Here is a 14,628-nt window from a genome sequence, read left to right as displayed (position 1 = left end):
GATGTTGATTTATATAGATGTACAGATATTTCTCTCTCTCTCTCTCTTTCTCTCTCTCTCTCTCTCTATATATATATTGTATATATATATATAAATATATATATTGTTGCGTCGACCAGCATTCCTCCAATGGGGAATTAAAATTGCTAGTCTCTCCCAGATTATTTTTATGGCAATAAGTTGATGTTTATATTCAATCAACAGGCAGCAGTTGGTATTTTGTGGTTTATTCTCCAAGCTTAGAGGACAAACGTGAGACCAATCCAGCACACCAGCGTTCCCCAGCCTGGTCCAGATCGGTCTAGCTCGGTCTCCCCTCAAACCCCCGGAAGTCCCATGATCTTCCCTCTGTCCCTCGCCCCCACTCCCTTTGTTTAGACTACTCCGAGTTATCTCTACTCTGACACATTCCAATCTAGAAGGCCAACACCTTACTATGAGACTCAATAAAAGGAAGAATACTAGCTATTCTTTATATGACTATAGGAGTTTAGAAAGAAGTAACACTTAAATATGGATATGATTCTGATCTGCTTCCAACAATATATATACAGTATATATATATATATATATATATATATATATATATATATATATATATATATATATATATATATATATATATATATATATATATATATATATATATATATATATATATATATATATATATATATATATATATATAGCGTGACGTGGCTCTCTGCGGCTGGCTTTTTGTCGCGGACATGGAGCGACAGAAGTAAAGAGTTTTTAAACACGAGTACAGTCTACAATAACACCAGAAATAGATGCCAGATTTGTTGTTAGTCGTTTTTAATCAAGAAAGAGTGACTAAATGGAATAGTGACTAAATGGAATGGTGCTATTACCATTCGGTAATAGCACCATTCCCAAATTATGTCGGCTCTATTGATAAACTCACTAACAACTTTGACGATGCCTTGCGCGAAATTATTGATAGTATAGCACCGCTAAAGCAAAAAAGGGCCCCTAAAAGGCGCACCCCATGGTTTACAGAAGAAATTAGAGCTCATAAATTATCATGTAGAAAACTGGAACGCAAATGGCGCGCGACTAAACTTGAGGTTTTCCATCAAGCATGGAGTGATAGTTTAATAACTTATAAACGCATGCTTACCTTAGCTAAAGCTAAATACTACTCAAATCTCATCCGCCTCAACAAAAACGATCCTAAATTTCTGTTTAGTACAGTAGCATCGCTAACCCAACAAGGGACTCCTCCCAGTAGCTCCACCCACTCGGCAGATGATTTTATGAATTTCTTTAATAAGAAAATTGAACTCATTAGAAAGGAGATTAAAGACAACGCATCCCAGCTACAACTGGGTTCTATTAACACAAATACGACTGTATATACGACGGACACTGCCCTCCAAAATAGTCTCTCTATTTTTGATGAAATAACATTAGAGGAATTATTACAGCGTGTAAGTGGGATAAAACAAACAACATGTTTACTTGACCCACTTCCTGGGAAACTTATCAAGGAACTGTTTGTATTATTAGGTCCATCAGTGTTAAATATTATAAACTTATCACTTTCCTCCGGCACTGTTCCCCTAGCATTCAAAAAAGCGGTTATTCATCCTCTGCTCAAAAGACCTAACCTCGATCCTGACCTCATGGTAAACTACCGACCGGTCTCCCACCTTCCGTTTATTTCCAAAATTCTCGAAAAAACTGTTGCACAGCAGCTAAATGAACACTTAGTGACTAACAATCTCTGTGAACCTTTTCAATCCGGTTTCAGGGCAAATCACTCTACGGAGACAGCCCTCGCAAAAATGACTAATGATCTATTGCTAACGATGGATTCTGATGCGTCATCTATGTTGCTGCTTCTTGATCTTAGCGCCGCTTTCGATACCGTCGATCATAATATTTTATTAGAGCGTATCAAAACACGTATTGGTATGTCAGACTTAGCCTTGTCTTGGTTTAACTCTTATCTTACTGACAGGATGCAGTGCGTCTCCCATAACAATGTGACCTCGGACTATGTCAAGGTAACGTGCGGAGTTCCCCAGGGTTCGGTTCTTGGCCCTGCACTCTTTAGTATTTACATGCTGCCGCTGGGTGACATCATACGCAAGTACGGTGTTAGCTTTCACTGTTATGCTGATGACACTCAACTCTACATGCCCCTAAAGCTGACCAACACGCCGGACTGTAGTCAGCTGGAGGCGTGTCTTAATGAAATTAAACAATGGATGTCCGCTAACTTTTTGCAACTCAACGCTAAGAAAACGGAAATGCTGATTATCGGTCCTGCTAGACACCAACATCTATTTAATAATACCACCTTAACATTTGACAACCAAACAATTAAACAAGGAGACTCGGTAAAGAATCTGGGTATTATCTTCGACCCAACTCTCTCGTTTGAGTCACACATTAAGAGTGTTACTAAAACGGCCTTCTTTCATCTCCGTAATATCGCTAAAATTCGTTCCATCTTGTCCACTAGCGACGCTGAGATCATTATTCATGCGTTCGTTACGTCTCGTCTCGATTACTGTAACGTATTATTTTCGGGCCTCCCTATGTCTAGCATTAAAAGATTACAGTTGGTACAAAATGCGGCTGCAAGGCTTTTGACAAAAACAAGAAAGTTTGATCATATTACGCCTATACTGGCTCACTTGCACTGGCTTCCTGTGCACTTAAGATGCGACTTTAAGGTTTTACTACTTACGTATAAAATATTACACGGTTTAGCTCCAGCCTATCTCGCCGATTGTATTGTACCATATGTCCCGACAAGAAATCTGCGTTCAAAGAACTCCGGCTTATTAGTGATTCCCAGAGCCAAAAAAAAGTCTGCGGGCTGTAGAGCGTTTTCTATTCGGGCTCCAGTACTCTGGAATGCCCTCCCGGTAACAGTTAGAGATGCTACCTCAGTAGAAGCATTTAAGTCCCATCTTAAAACTCATTTGTATAATCTAGCCTTTAAATAGACCCCCCCTTTTTTAGACCAGTTGATCTGCCGTTTCTTTTCTTCTCTCCTCTTCTCCCCTGTCCCTTGCGAGGGGGAGTCGCATAGGTCCGGTGGCCATGGATGAAGTGCTGGCTGTCCAGAGCCGGGACCCCGGGTGGACCACTAGCCTGTGCATCGGTTGGGGACATCTCTGCGCTGCTGACCCGTCTCCGCTCGGGATGGTTTCCTGTTGGCCCCGCTGTGGACTGGACTCCCGCTGATGTGTTGGATCCACTGTGGACTGGACTTTCACAATGTTATGTCAGACCCACTCGACATCCGTTGCTTTCGGTCTCCCCTAGAGGGGGGGGGTTACCCACATATGCGGTCCTCTCCAAGGTTTCTCATAGTCATTCACCGACGTCCCACTGGGGTGAGTTTTTCCTTGCCCGTATGTGGGCTCTGTACCGAGGATGTCGTTGTGGCTTGTACAGCCCTTTGAGACACTTGTGATTTAGGGCTATATAAATAAACATTGATTGATTGATTGATTGACTAAAAGTATCAGAGATATCTCTATAAAAAATGTATTAAAAAAAGTACATTGTACAATAAATAGGCAGCAACAATTGAAAAATTGAGCACAACAATATTATGTAAGAAAAGATTCATGTTAATACTATAATAAATAACAACAGGTTTGTTTTAATTGTATGTATACATTTTTGTACCTTTTTAAAGAAAATGTATGCATCAAAGCAAATCGGGTGATGATGTCATATTGACCACGCCCCCAACACCACAGGTAACTTGGCAATCTCAGGGAAAGCATGTATGAATACTGTACAGAAATCCATACATACTGTATATAAATCCATACATACTGTATATAAATCCATACATACTGTATATAAATCCATACATACTGTATATAAATAAAGGGAACTCACAGTGAAGTGAAGTTGGCATCCTCCCATGATATAATCCAGAAAAGTGTACTCTTTCTCCACCTGGTTGGCATTAACATAAACACAAAAGCCATATAAATATTTGCATAGTAATCATATCAACTTCAGCAAGCTCATAAATAAACATCTTGTATGAATAATCTCAAGAAAAAAAAGCTTTGTGTCTATCACTTACTTGACAGCGCTTGATGTAAATGAGGCCGGAGTTTTTATAGTCTTTCTTCAACTTCTTTGGGTTGACACACTCCAACTCAACCTGCAAGTGAGAGAGCGCACCACTTGTCTGAATCATGGAGCGAAACACACGGAATGAAGGAAGGGAAAGACTTCTTACAGGGCAGACGTGTGTTCCGGTTTGCATCTCAGCGAGGGTGCTTTTCAAGCTTCCAATCAGTTTGTGGGAGCCATTGGTGTGATGGTCGTAACAGTCCACCTGAGGACACACACACTCCTTGACCTACCAACTTACCAACAGTCCACCTGAGGACACACACACTCCTTGACCTACCAACTTACCAACAGTCCACCTGAGGACACACACACTCCTTGACATACCAACTTACCAACAGTCCACCTGAGGACACACACACTCCTTGACCTAACAACTTACCAACAGTCCACCTGAGGACACACACACTCCTTGACCTACCAACTTACCAACAGTCCACCTGAGGACACACACACTCCTTGACCTACCAACTTACCAACAGTCCACCTGAGGACACACACACTCCTTGACCTACCAACTTACCAACAGTCCACCTGAGGACACACACACTCCTTGACATACCAACTTACCAACAGTCCACCTGAGGACACACACACTCCTTGACCTAACAACTTACCAACAGTCCACCTGAGGACACACACACTCCTTGACCTACCAACTTACCAACAGTCCACCTGAGGACACACACACTCCTTGACCTACCAACTTACCAACAGTCCACCTGAGGACACACACACTCCTTGACCTACCAACTTACCAACAGTCCACCTGAGGACACACACACTCTTGACCTACCAACTTACCAACAGTCCACCTGAGGACACACACACTCCTTGACCTACCAACTTACCAACAGTCCACCTGAGGACACACACACTCCTTGACCTACCAACTTACCAACAGTCCACCTGAGGACACACACACTCCTTGACCTACCAACTTACCAACAGTCCACCTGAGGACACACACACTCCTTGACCTACCAACTTACCAACAGTCCACCTGAGGACACACACACTCCTTGACCTACCAACTTACCAACAGTCCACCTGAGGACACACACACTCCTTGACCTACCAACTTACCAACAGTCCACCTGAGGACACACACACTCCTTGACCTACCAACTTACCAACAGTCCACCTGAGGACACACACACTCCTTGACCTACCAACTTACCAACAGTCCACCTGAGGACACACACACTCCTTGACCTACCAACTTACCAACAGTCCACCTGCGGACACACACACTCTTGACCTACCAACTTACCAACAGTCCACCTGAGGACACACACACTCCTTGACCTACCAACTTACCAACAGTCCACCTGAGGACACACACACTCTTGACCTACCAACTTACCAACAGTCCACCTGAGGACACACACACTCCTTGACCTACCAACTTACCAACAGTCCACCTGAGGACACACACACTCCTTGACCTACCAACTTACCAACAGTCCACCTGAGGACACACACACTCCTTGACCTACCAACTTACCAACAGTCCACCTGAGGACACACACACTCTTGACCTACCAACTTACCAACAGTCCACCTGAGGACACACACACTCCTTGACCTACCAACTTACCAACAGTCCACTTGAGGACACACACACTCCTTGACCTACCAACTTACCAACAGTCCACCTGAGGACACACACACTCTTGACCTACCAACTTACCAACAGTCCACCTGAGGACACACACACTCCTTGACCTACCAACTTACCAACAGTCCACCTGAGGACACACACACTCTTGACCTACCAACTTACCAACAGTCCACCTGAGGACACACACACCTTGACCTACCAACTTACCAACAGTCCACCTGAGGACACACACACTCCTTGACCTACCAACTTAACATGCATGTTAATACTGCTTTTATGTTCAAGATCACAGGAAGTCACCGTTTACGCGCTTTAACGCTGTGTATGTGGGGCATCTAAAAACCGAGGTACCACTGGATATGCAGGAAAAGCATAAAATGGCAAAAAGGCAAACCTTCATATGATGAAGCCATGAATCGTGCATGCATTCACATCCAGCTGGGCTGCAAGCACCTTCGTGGGTTTAGTTTGGCAGCATGACAGAAAATGAAAGCACCAAAGGACTCATTAGTATGATGGTGAGTACTCTATGTTAAGTGGCAGGATTAGGGATGGGTACTCTTCACATTTCTACTGATAAGGTACCACTTCACGGTATCCATACCGGTACTCTACGGCAGTGTTTTTCAACCTTTTTCGAGCCAAGGCACATTTTTTTGCGTTGAAAAAATGCGGAGGCACACCACCAGCAGAAATCATAAAAAAACAAAACTCAGTTGACAGTAAAAAGTCGTAATTGTTGGATATGACTTTAAAGCATAACCAAGCATGCATCACTATAGCTCTTGTCTCACAGTAGGTGTACTGTCACCACCTGTCACATCACACCCTGACTTATTTGGACTTTTTTGCTGTTTTCCTGTGTGTAGTGTTTTACTTCTTGTCTTGCGCTCCTATTTTGGTGGCTTTTTCTCTTGTTTTGGTATTTTCCTGCAGCAGTTTCATGTCTTCCTTTGAGCGATATTTCCCGCATCTACTTTGTTTTAGCAATCAAGAATATTTCAGTTGTTTTTATCCTTCTTTGTGTGGACATTGTTGATTGTCATGTCATGTTCGGATGTACATTGTGGACGCCGTCTTTTAGGGATGATACTCTAAACCGGTTTTCCCGGTTGTTTGATAAGAAAAGAACCGAGTCCTCGGACTCGAATCCCTTTTTGAGAACCGGTACCCGTTATCGAGACCACTATAGTAAAGGAAAAGAGTTGATTCTTTATTCGAATCCCGTCCCGACCAGAAATGCTCCGTGGGACATCACAATAAATGACGTCACGTAGCTCAGTCATTAGGCGCAGATAGCGAAAGCAGGAAAACAATGGACGGGAAAAAGCGCTCCAAGGTGTAATAAAGTTCAAAACAGAAGCTATAATCCATCGAATAACTTTACTGAGAGATTTGAGCAGGGTAAAACACATGACGGACACTTTTACGACCAACCGGAAACATAGCAACCAGGCTAGCAACGCACCTCCTTTACGGCAGCTGTCGCAACCTTCTTAAAACAACTGCAGCACATACATATATATACAACACTGCAGCACATACATATATATACAACATATCTCCCTTTTTTAACTTTTGTTTTTCTTTCCTTGTAAACAAAACAAAATCACACTGTAGATGTGTTGTCTGTCTAATTATAAATAATGCAGACGAGGCGTGTTGGCTGAGTTCTTGACGTTTACTTTCACAGCGTGGCAACATGCAACACTTTTCAGGGTGACCGCGCATGCTCGTAACTCCCGTTGCATGCTGGGTAGTGTAGTTGTTATATTCTCTCGCTCATAACATTTTCCCCCCTATAAAGAAATAATGTTAACTCAATAAAGTGTATTTCTTTTTTTAGCTTTAACTTTTCATTTTTTAGCATTGTAACCACATTTGCAAAGAACTTTTCTCTTCATAGAATTTTCTTTCAATAAAGAAATAAAGTGCAAAAATGTCAAAGCATCATAACAAACAGTTATGTTCCAATAGCAGCAGAAGTGCACTTTTTGGAGAGCTGTATTATTTTCAGTTTTGTGCCCAAGGGACTGATTTTATTTAACACTATATTATTATTTATACACCTATAGTGATCACAGAGACAGGTTGTTTTTGTGTTACTGTATATATTTGTTTCTCTGAAAAATCCCACTTAATATACTTTGGGTAACAACAGTCAATATTTATTTATTTTATTTTATTTTTTTAGGTGGGTAACAGTCAATATTTATTTATTTATTAGATTTTATTTTTTTATTATATAATAAAAGTAAGCTTTTGTTAAACCAAATATTGTGTTTTTTTCCATATACAACAACCTATCTGGACTCCATAAGAGAATCGATAAGGAATCGGTTCGATAAGAGGATTCGATAATAGGCTCGAACGCGATAATTCCTTATCAAACATCATCCCTACCGTCTTTGCTCCACAGTAAGTCTTTGCTGTCGTCCAGCATTCTGTTTTTGTTTACTTTGTAGCCAGTTTCGTTCTGCATAGCCTTCCCTAAGTTTCACTGCCTTTTCTTAGGGGCACTCACCTTTTGTTTATTTTTGGTTTAAGCATTAGATAACTTTTTACCTGCACACTCCCTCCCGCTGTTTCCCACATCTACAAAGCAATTAGCTACCGGCTGATATGGAAGAGTATTACACGGTTACTCTGCCGAGCTCTAGACAACACCGACACACACATCATTTGCAGACTATAATTATTGGTTTGCAAAAATTATTTTTAACCCAAATAGGTGAAATGAGATAATCTCCCACGGCACACCAAACTGTATCTCACAGCACACTAGTGTGCCGCGGCACAGTGGTTGAAAAACACTGCTCTACGGTACCAATTCTCTGTATTTTGTGCATTAACAAGTCTGAGGTAAATCATTCTTTTAATGTAACATTTAAAATGAGCTGAGTATAATAACTGTTGTCCAGTTGTTGTATATTGTTTTCTTTTGACATAATATAGTAGACTTTGCGCACAGTTACAATTCCAAGACGTATGATGGCAGTAGTGTATCGGCGTCGGTGCGCTACCTGGCTAGGAAGTAGCCTTTGCCATGAAGCTGAACGTGCCAGTCGACATGTAGTCTGAGTATTGTACCTAATACACACCTGCTGTTTGATTGTAATGTGCATCTTAGTTGTAGTTTTCATTCCTAAATTTTGAAATCGCCATGTGAAATTGCCCATGAGTAGCATGTATGTGGTAAAGCCATCGTAAATTAGTATCAAGCTTGCACATTTTGGAAAAGTGAAGCTCTACTTTACATTGGAGTGTTTTCTTGCTTTGTTGGCATTGAAATTGCGACACTACCGAGGGGCAGTTTGGCTGAGTGCTGCTCGCGTGACTGTTTCCTTGCCAAGTGTTTGAGCCATTGTTAAGTCTGCCACCAGACATGACATCATGAACAACAAAGGTATCAAAATATAGCAGCGTTGGCGTTTACGTGAATCAATAATAACGATAACATTTGGTAGAAGTAGTGAATCCAGTACCCATCCATAAGCATTATATCTCACACATACAGTAAGTATAAGCATTATATCTCACACTGTAGTGGGAAACACATGAATTGCAATTTCTGGGTGTTAGAGAATGTTATGTGGATTTTAAACATTCAAAGAACTTAAATATCACAAAAGATTTCACCTTTATAGTTTTCTCCACATTTCCCCCACAGAGAGCTCGCAAAGCGATGTGGAATGGTCTCCATGTCGGGTTGAGGTTGTTCTTTACCACCTCCATTAAACACATGACATGATTACATCTAATTATGATGACAATTCAGTACAGTAAGTAGTTGGCACCTCGGTCCTATGAGCCAGTTGCCATCCACTCTCTGTCTGCTTGTAGAACTCCAGGAAGGGGTCGGACCACCACAAAAACTGCACAGTCAATTGAGATGATGCAAAAGCCAGCGGTTCATATCATCTCCACCATGCAGTTTTTCAAACAAGTACAGTACCTTTTTGTCCAACCTGCGTGCAGACACTTCAAAATGTGCCACCCTGGTGTCTGTTATTTCCTCAGCACAGATCTAGAAGAAAACAATCAATGACTGAGCTGGTTTAGTTCATGTGGGATTCATGGAGGGCGAAGGACAAAGTCCTAACAGACATTTCTGTACACGTCTGTCTGCATTGCTATGTCTCTTGAAATGTTCTGATCTCCTGTTTGAATGTTACACTTGTATTGAGAAGAATAGTGATGCGTAGAAAGGTTGCTGTACTGCAGATAGCTGCTAAAGTTGGTCAGCAGATTTAGAAATAAATATTTACTTGAGTAAAAGTACAAAGTATGTTGTGAAAAAACTACTCAAGTACTGAGTAACTGATGAGTAACCTGTTGGTTTAGTGATGACGGCAACAAGTAATGCACAAAAACATAAAAAAAGCAATGAGCAAATTCAGAGCCAGGAATATCTCTTAAGCAACTAAAACAATAATATATATTAAATAATAATACATTAACATAAAAAAAATGAAGGCAAATTGAGCCACAATAACTTAACAGCACCATAGGCTCAGTAGGCAGAGATTACGAAGGAAAATAACAAGTTAGCCTTTACGCAAACCATAAACTGATAGGTGTGGGCTGCACCTGGGAACACACTGTGCACTTCTGATTGGTGTTTGTATGCATGTGTGTGTGTGTGTGTGTGTGTGTGTGTGTGTGTGTGTGTGTATGTGTGTGTGTGTGTGTGTCTATGAGGCTGCAGTGCGTTAATAAATGTCCCCACACGATGTACATTTGACAGTGATTCATAGCAGGGAAGCTAACATCAGCCTACGGTGACAGCCAAAATATCTACTAACGTTACTTACCGCCATGTGCTTCCTCAAATTTGACGTTGAGTTCATGTAAGCTTAAGCTTGTTGTTGTTTGCCACTGAAACTTAATGTGTAGTTAATCATGTGACCGCCTGGCTCTGTTTGATTGGTGAAACGCAGTCAAACGTCACCAGTGACTGCATTTGATTGGTGTAACGGAGTCAAACGTCACTATTGACTGCATTTGATTGGTGTAACGGAGTCAAACATCACCAGTGACTGCATTTGATTGGTGAAACGCAGGCATGTGATAGATCCTACTTTGAAGGTCTGTCTGACGGACCAAAACAAACAAAGCGTGCATTAACAGATGGATAAAAATCAGTAGCGAGTAGCGAGCTGAATGTAGATAAATGGAGCGGAGTAAAAGTAGCGTTTCTTCTCTATAAATATACTCAAGTAAAAGTAAAAGTATGTTGCATTAAAACTACTCTTAGAAGTACAATTTATCCCAAAAGTTACTCAAGTAGATGTAACGGAGTAAATGTAGCGCGTTACTACCCACATCTGGTCCTTTGAAATGTTTAGTCACAAGTGAATGTCTGATAACTTACTGTTATAGTACCAGGATAACTTACTGTTATAGTACCAGGATAACTTACTGTTATAGTACCAGGATAATTTACTGTTATAGTACCAGGATAACTTACTGTTATAGTACCAGGATAATTTACTGTTATAGTACCAGGATAACTTACTGTTATAGTACCAGGATAACTTACTGTTATAGTACCAGGATAATTTACTGTTATAGTACCAGGATAACTTACTGTTATAGTACCACGATAATTTACTGTTATAGTACCAGGATAACTTATTGTTATAGTACCAGGATAACTTACTGTTATAGTACCAGGATAACTTACTGTTATAGTACCAGGATAACTTACTGTTATAGTACCACGACCTGCAAGCCGACCATCCTTCAACAATAGAGGCCGAGTCATCTGCTTGTTAGAGACAATCTGAGCAGGAAAGGAGAAGAAGTGCATTAAGAGTTGCCAGTAAGAGACATAATGCCACTTAGATATAAAATAAGTTGGTGTATATCCACTGAAAATGAACCAACACAGCCATTATTGGACAAAGGTTTGAAATGGGAACAACAGATTGAACTCTGATGCTCGGTCTAGTTTGGATCATCCTAGACTTTTAGCAAAAAGCAAACCACGTTGATCTTTGACATCACCTTTGGACTACTGCAACTCACTCAGTGTTAAACCAGGCCTCACACGCTCCATTGCAGCTAGTCCAAAATGTTCCTTTCAACTGGTACACATTAACATATTACCCCCATTTTAGCTCCCAGTCCATTCTAGAATTCAATTTACAATGGTATTGTTTTTAAATCTCTTAACCAATCAGCACCACCATGTATTTCAAAATCTATACCTCCACAACTTCTTCTTCTTGTCTCAAAATCTCCATTCAAATAAAGAAGGGAGTGATGGTGCTCTGACACATTGGAACACTCTCCTTCTTCAATGACTTTTAAATCATGTTTTTACTCCCTGGCTTTTAAACTATCATGAGAGTTGTGTGATCTTAGTCTATTTCACACACTGGACTGTCCTTAGTTTTATTCTGCGTTTGAACTACAGTGCAGCACTTTCATTGCTTTTGAAATTGTGCTAGTGGATTATTAGCCGACAACACAAGTGAAGATAGAGTACAGTATTTGTGTCTTGAACCACAATCAAGTATGGGAGCAGCCATGGTCTGGGGCTGCACGAGTGCTGCTCACTGGGAGAGCTGTGGTTTACCAGGCCGTATGACAGACATATAAATGTATATATTTCATGTTTTACACGCCTAAAATAACCAATCGTTTAATTATACTGAGTTTTTCTGCCTTTTGACTAACTTTGATTGATTGATTGAGACTTTTATTAGTAGGTTGCACAGTGAAGTACATATTCCGTACCATTGACCACTAAATGGTAACACCCCAATAAGTTTTTCAACTTGTTTAAGTCGGGGTCCACTTAAATTGATTCATGATACAGATATATACTATCAGATATACCAGGGGTCACCAACGCGGTGCCCGCGGGCACCAGGTAGCCCGTAAGGACCAGATGAGTAGCCCGCCGGCCTGTTCTAAAAATAGCTCAAATAGCAGCACTTACCAGTGAGCTGCATCTATTTTTAAAATTGTATTTATTTACTAGCAAGCTGGTCTCGCTTTGCCCGACATTTTTAATTCTAAGAGAGACAAAACTCAAATAAAATTTAAAAATCCAAGAAAATATTTTAAAAACTTTGTCTTCACTTGTTTAAATAAATTAATTATTTTTTTTACTTTGCTTCTTATAACTTTCAGAAAGACAATTTTAGAGAAAAAATACAACCTTAAAAATTATTTTAGGATTTTTAAACACATATACCTTTTTACCTTTTAAATTCCTTCCTCTTCTTTCCTGACAATTTAAATCAATGTTCAAGTAAATTTTTATTGTAAAGAATAATAAATACATTTTTTAATTTAATTCTTCATGTTAGCTTCTGTTTTGTCGACGAAGAATATATGTGAAATATTTCTTCAAACTTATTATGATAAAATTCAAAAAAATTATTCTGGCAAATCTAGAAAATCTGTAGAATCAAATTTAAATCTTATTTCAAAGTCTTTTGAATTTATTTTAAAATTTTTGTTCTGGAAAATCTAGAAGAAATAATAATGATTTGTCTTTGTTAGAAATATAGCTTGGTCCAATTTGTTATATATTCTAACAAAGTGTAGATTGGATTTTAACCTATTTAAAACATGTAATCAAAATTCTAAAATTAATCTTAATCAGGAAAAATTACTAATGATGTTCCATAAATTCTTTTTTTAAGTTTTTCTCTTCTTTTTTTCGGTTGAATTTTGAATTTTAAAGAGTCGAAATTGAAGATAAACTATGTTTCAAAATGTAATTGTCATTTTTTTCGTGTTTTCTCCTCTTTTAAACCGTTCAATTAAGTGTAAATATAATTAATTATTAATAATAACATAGAGTTAAAGGTAAATTGAGCAAATTGGCTATTTCTGGCAATTTATTTAAGTGAGTATCAAACTGGTAGCCCTTTGCATTAATCACTACCCAAGAAGTAGCTCTTGCTTTCAAAAAGGTTGGTGACCCCTGATATATACTATCATCATAATACAGTCATCACACAAGATAATCACATTGAATTATTTACATTATTTACAATCAGGGGTGTGGATGGGGGGGGGGGGGGGGGTAGGGTAGGATATGGACAGCAAGTAGTGGACATAGAGAGAGAGAGAGAGAGAGAGAGAGAGAGAGAGAGAGAGAGAGAGAGAGAGAGAGAGAGAGAGAGAGAGAGAGAGAGAGAGAGAGATCAGAAGGCATAAGAAAAAGAAAAAGTATCTGCATTTGATTGTTTACATTTGATTATTAGCAATCCGGGGAGGGTGTTAGTTTAGTTTAGGGTTGTAACTGCCTGGAGGTGAACTTTTATTGCGGTTTTGAAGGCGGATAGAGATGCCCTTTCTTTTATACCTGTTGGGAGCGCATTCCACATTGATGTGGCATAGAAAGAGAATGAGTTAAGACCCTTGTTAGTTCGGAATCTGGGTTTAACGTGGTTCTACCACCTTGTCTTTTATGTCAAGGCTGACCTTCCCTCTTCGAAATAGCGTCTCTTTTTTTACCTTTTCGAAGCGTTAATCTTTAACCTTTTTCTGATGCCTTTGTCCCTCCAAATTTAGACTTTGGCATTTTTTGTAATCCTGGTTACGGCCCTGGTTGCCAGCGACTTAGATATAAATAACTGACAAGTACACAAAATATATGCTAGATTGGACAAAGAAAACCTCATATAGAGGATTGTAAAATTCTACATATCAACTCGAAACAACGTAATGAAACCCGTAAAATGCTTTGGCAGTGGTTTTATATTTCGAGATCGCCGATTCGCTCATTTTGCTGTCGATCAGAAAGAGATCATCCAATCATCATGCGGAGCCCGGCCAGCCGAGGCCAGGTCCACCTTCAATACACTTGCAGAGACGCCGAGCGTCCGATGGGCGGGACAAAG

At 40.0% G+C, this 14,628-nt stretch overlaps 1 protein-coding gene across 3 annotated transcripts in view; it reads right to left on the bottom strand.

Annotated features, from left to right (window-relative positions):
- LOC133629709 (copine-3-like) overlaps positions 1-14,628 on the bottom strand; it is a 33,425-nt gene that overhangs the window by 13,394 nt on the left and 5,403 nt on the right. For 2 of the 3 annotated variants that reach the window (XM_062020628.1, XM_062020627.1), the window contains exons 5-11: positions 11,472-11,546; positions 9,717-9,788; positions 9,559-9,636; positions 9,401-9,490; positions 4,244-4,342; positions 4,085-4,165; positions 3,892-3,951 (exon numbers count right to left, since the gene is read on the bottom strand). In XM_062020628.1, coding sequence (XP_061876612.1) covers positions 3,892-3,951; positions 4,085-4,165; positions 4,244-4,342; positions 9,401-9,490; positions 9,559-9,636; positions 9,717-9,788; positions 11,472-11,546 — 555 coding nt within the window. The remainder of the gene's footprint in view (positions 1-3,891; positions 3,952-4,084; positions 4,166-4,243; positions 4,343-9,400; positions 9,491-9,558; positions 9,637-9,716; positions 9,789-11,471; positions 11,547-14,628) is intronic. The other variant, XM_062020629.1, reaches the window with a different exon arrangement.

The sequence above is a fragment of the Entelurus aequoreus genome, linkage group LG15 (genome assembly GCF_033978785.1).
Source record: "Entelurus aequoreus isolate RoL-2023_Sb linkage group LG15, RoL_Eaeq_v1.1, whole genome shotgun sequence".
NCBI lineage: Eukaryota > Metazoa > Chordata > Actinopteri > Syngnathiformes > Syngnathidae > Entelurus > Entelurus aequoreus.
Note: the sequence above shows the minus strand (reverse complement) of the source record. Positions and strands in the feature narration are given on the sequence as shown.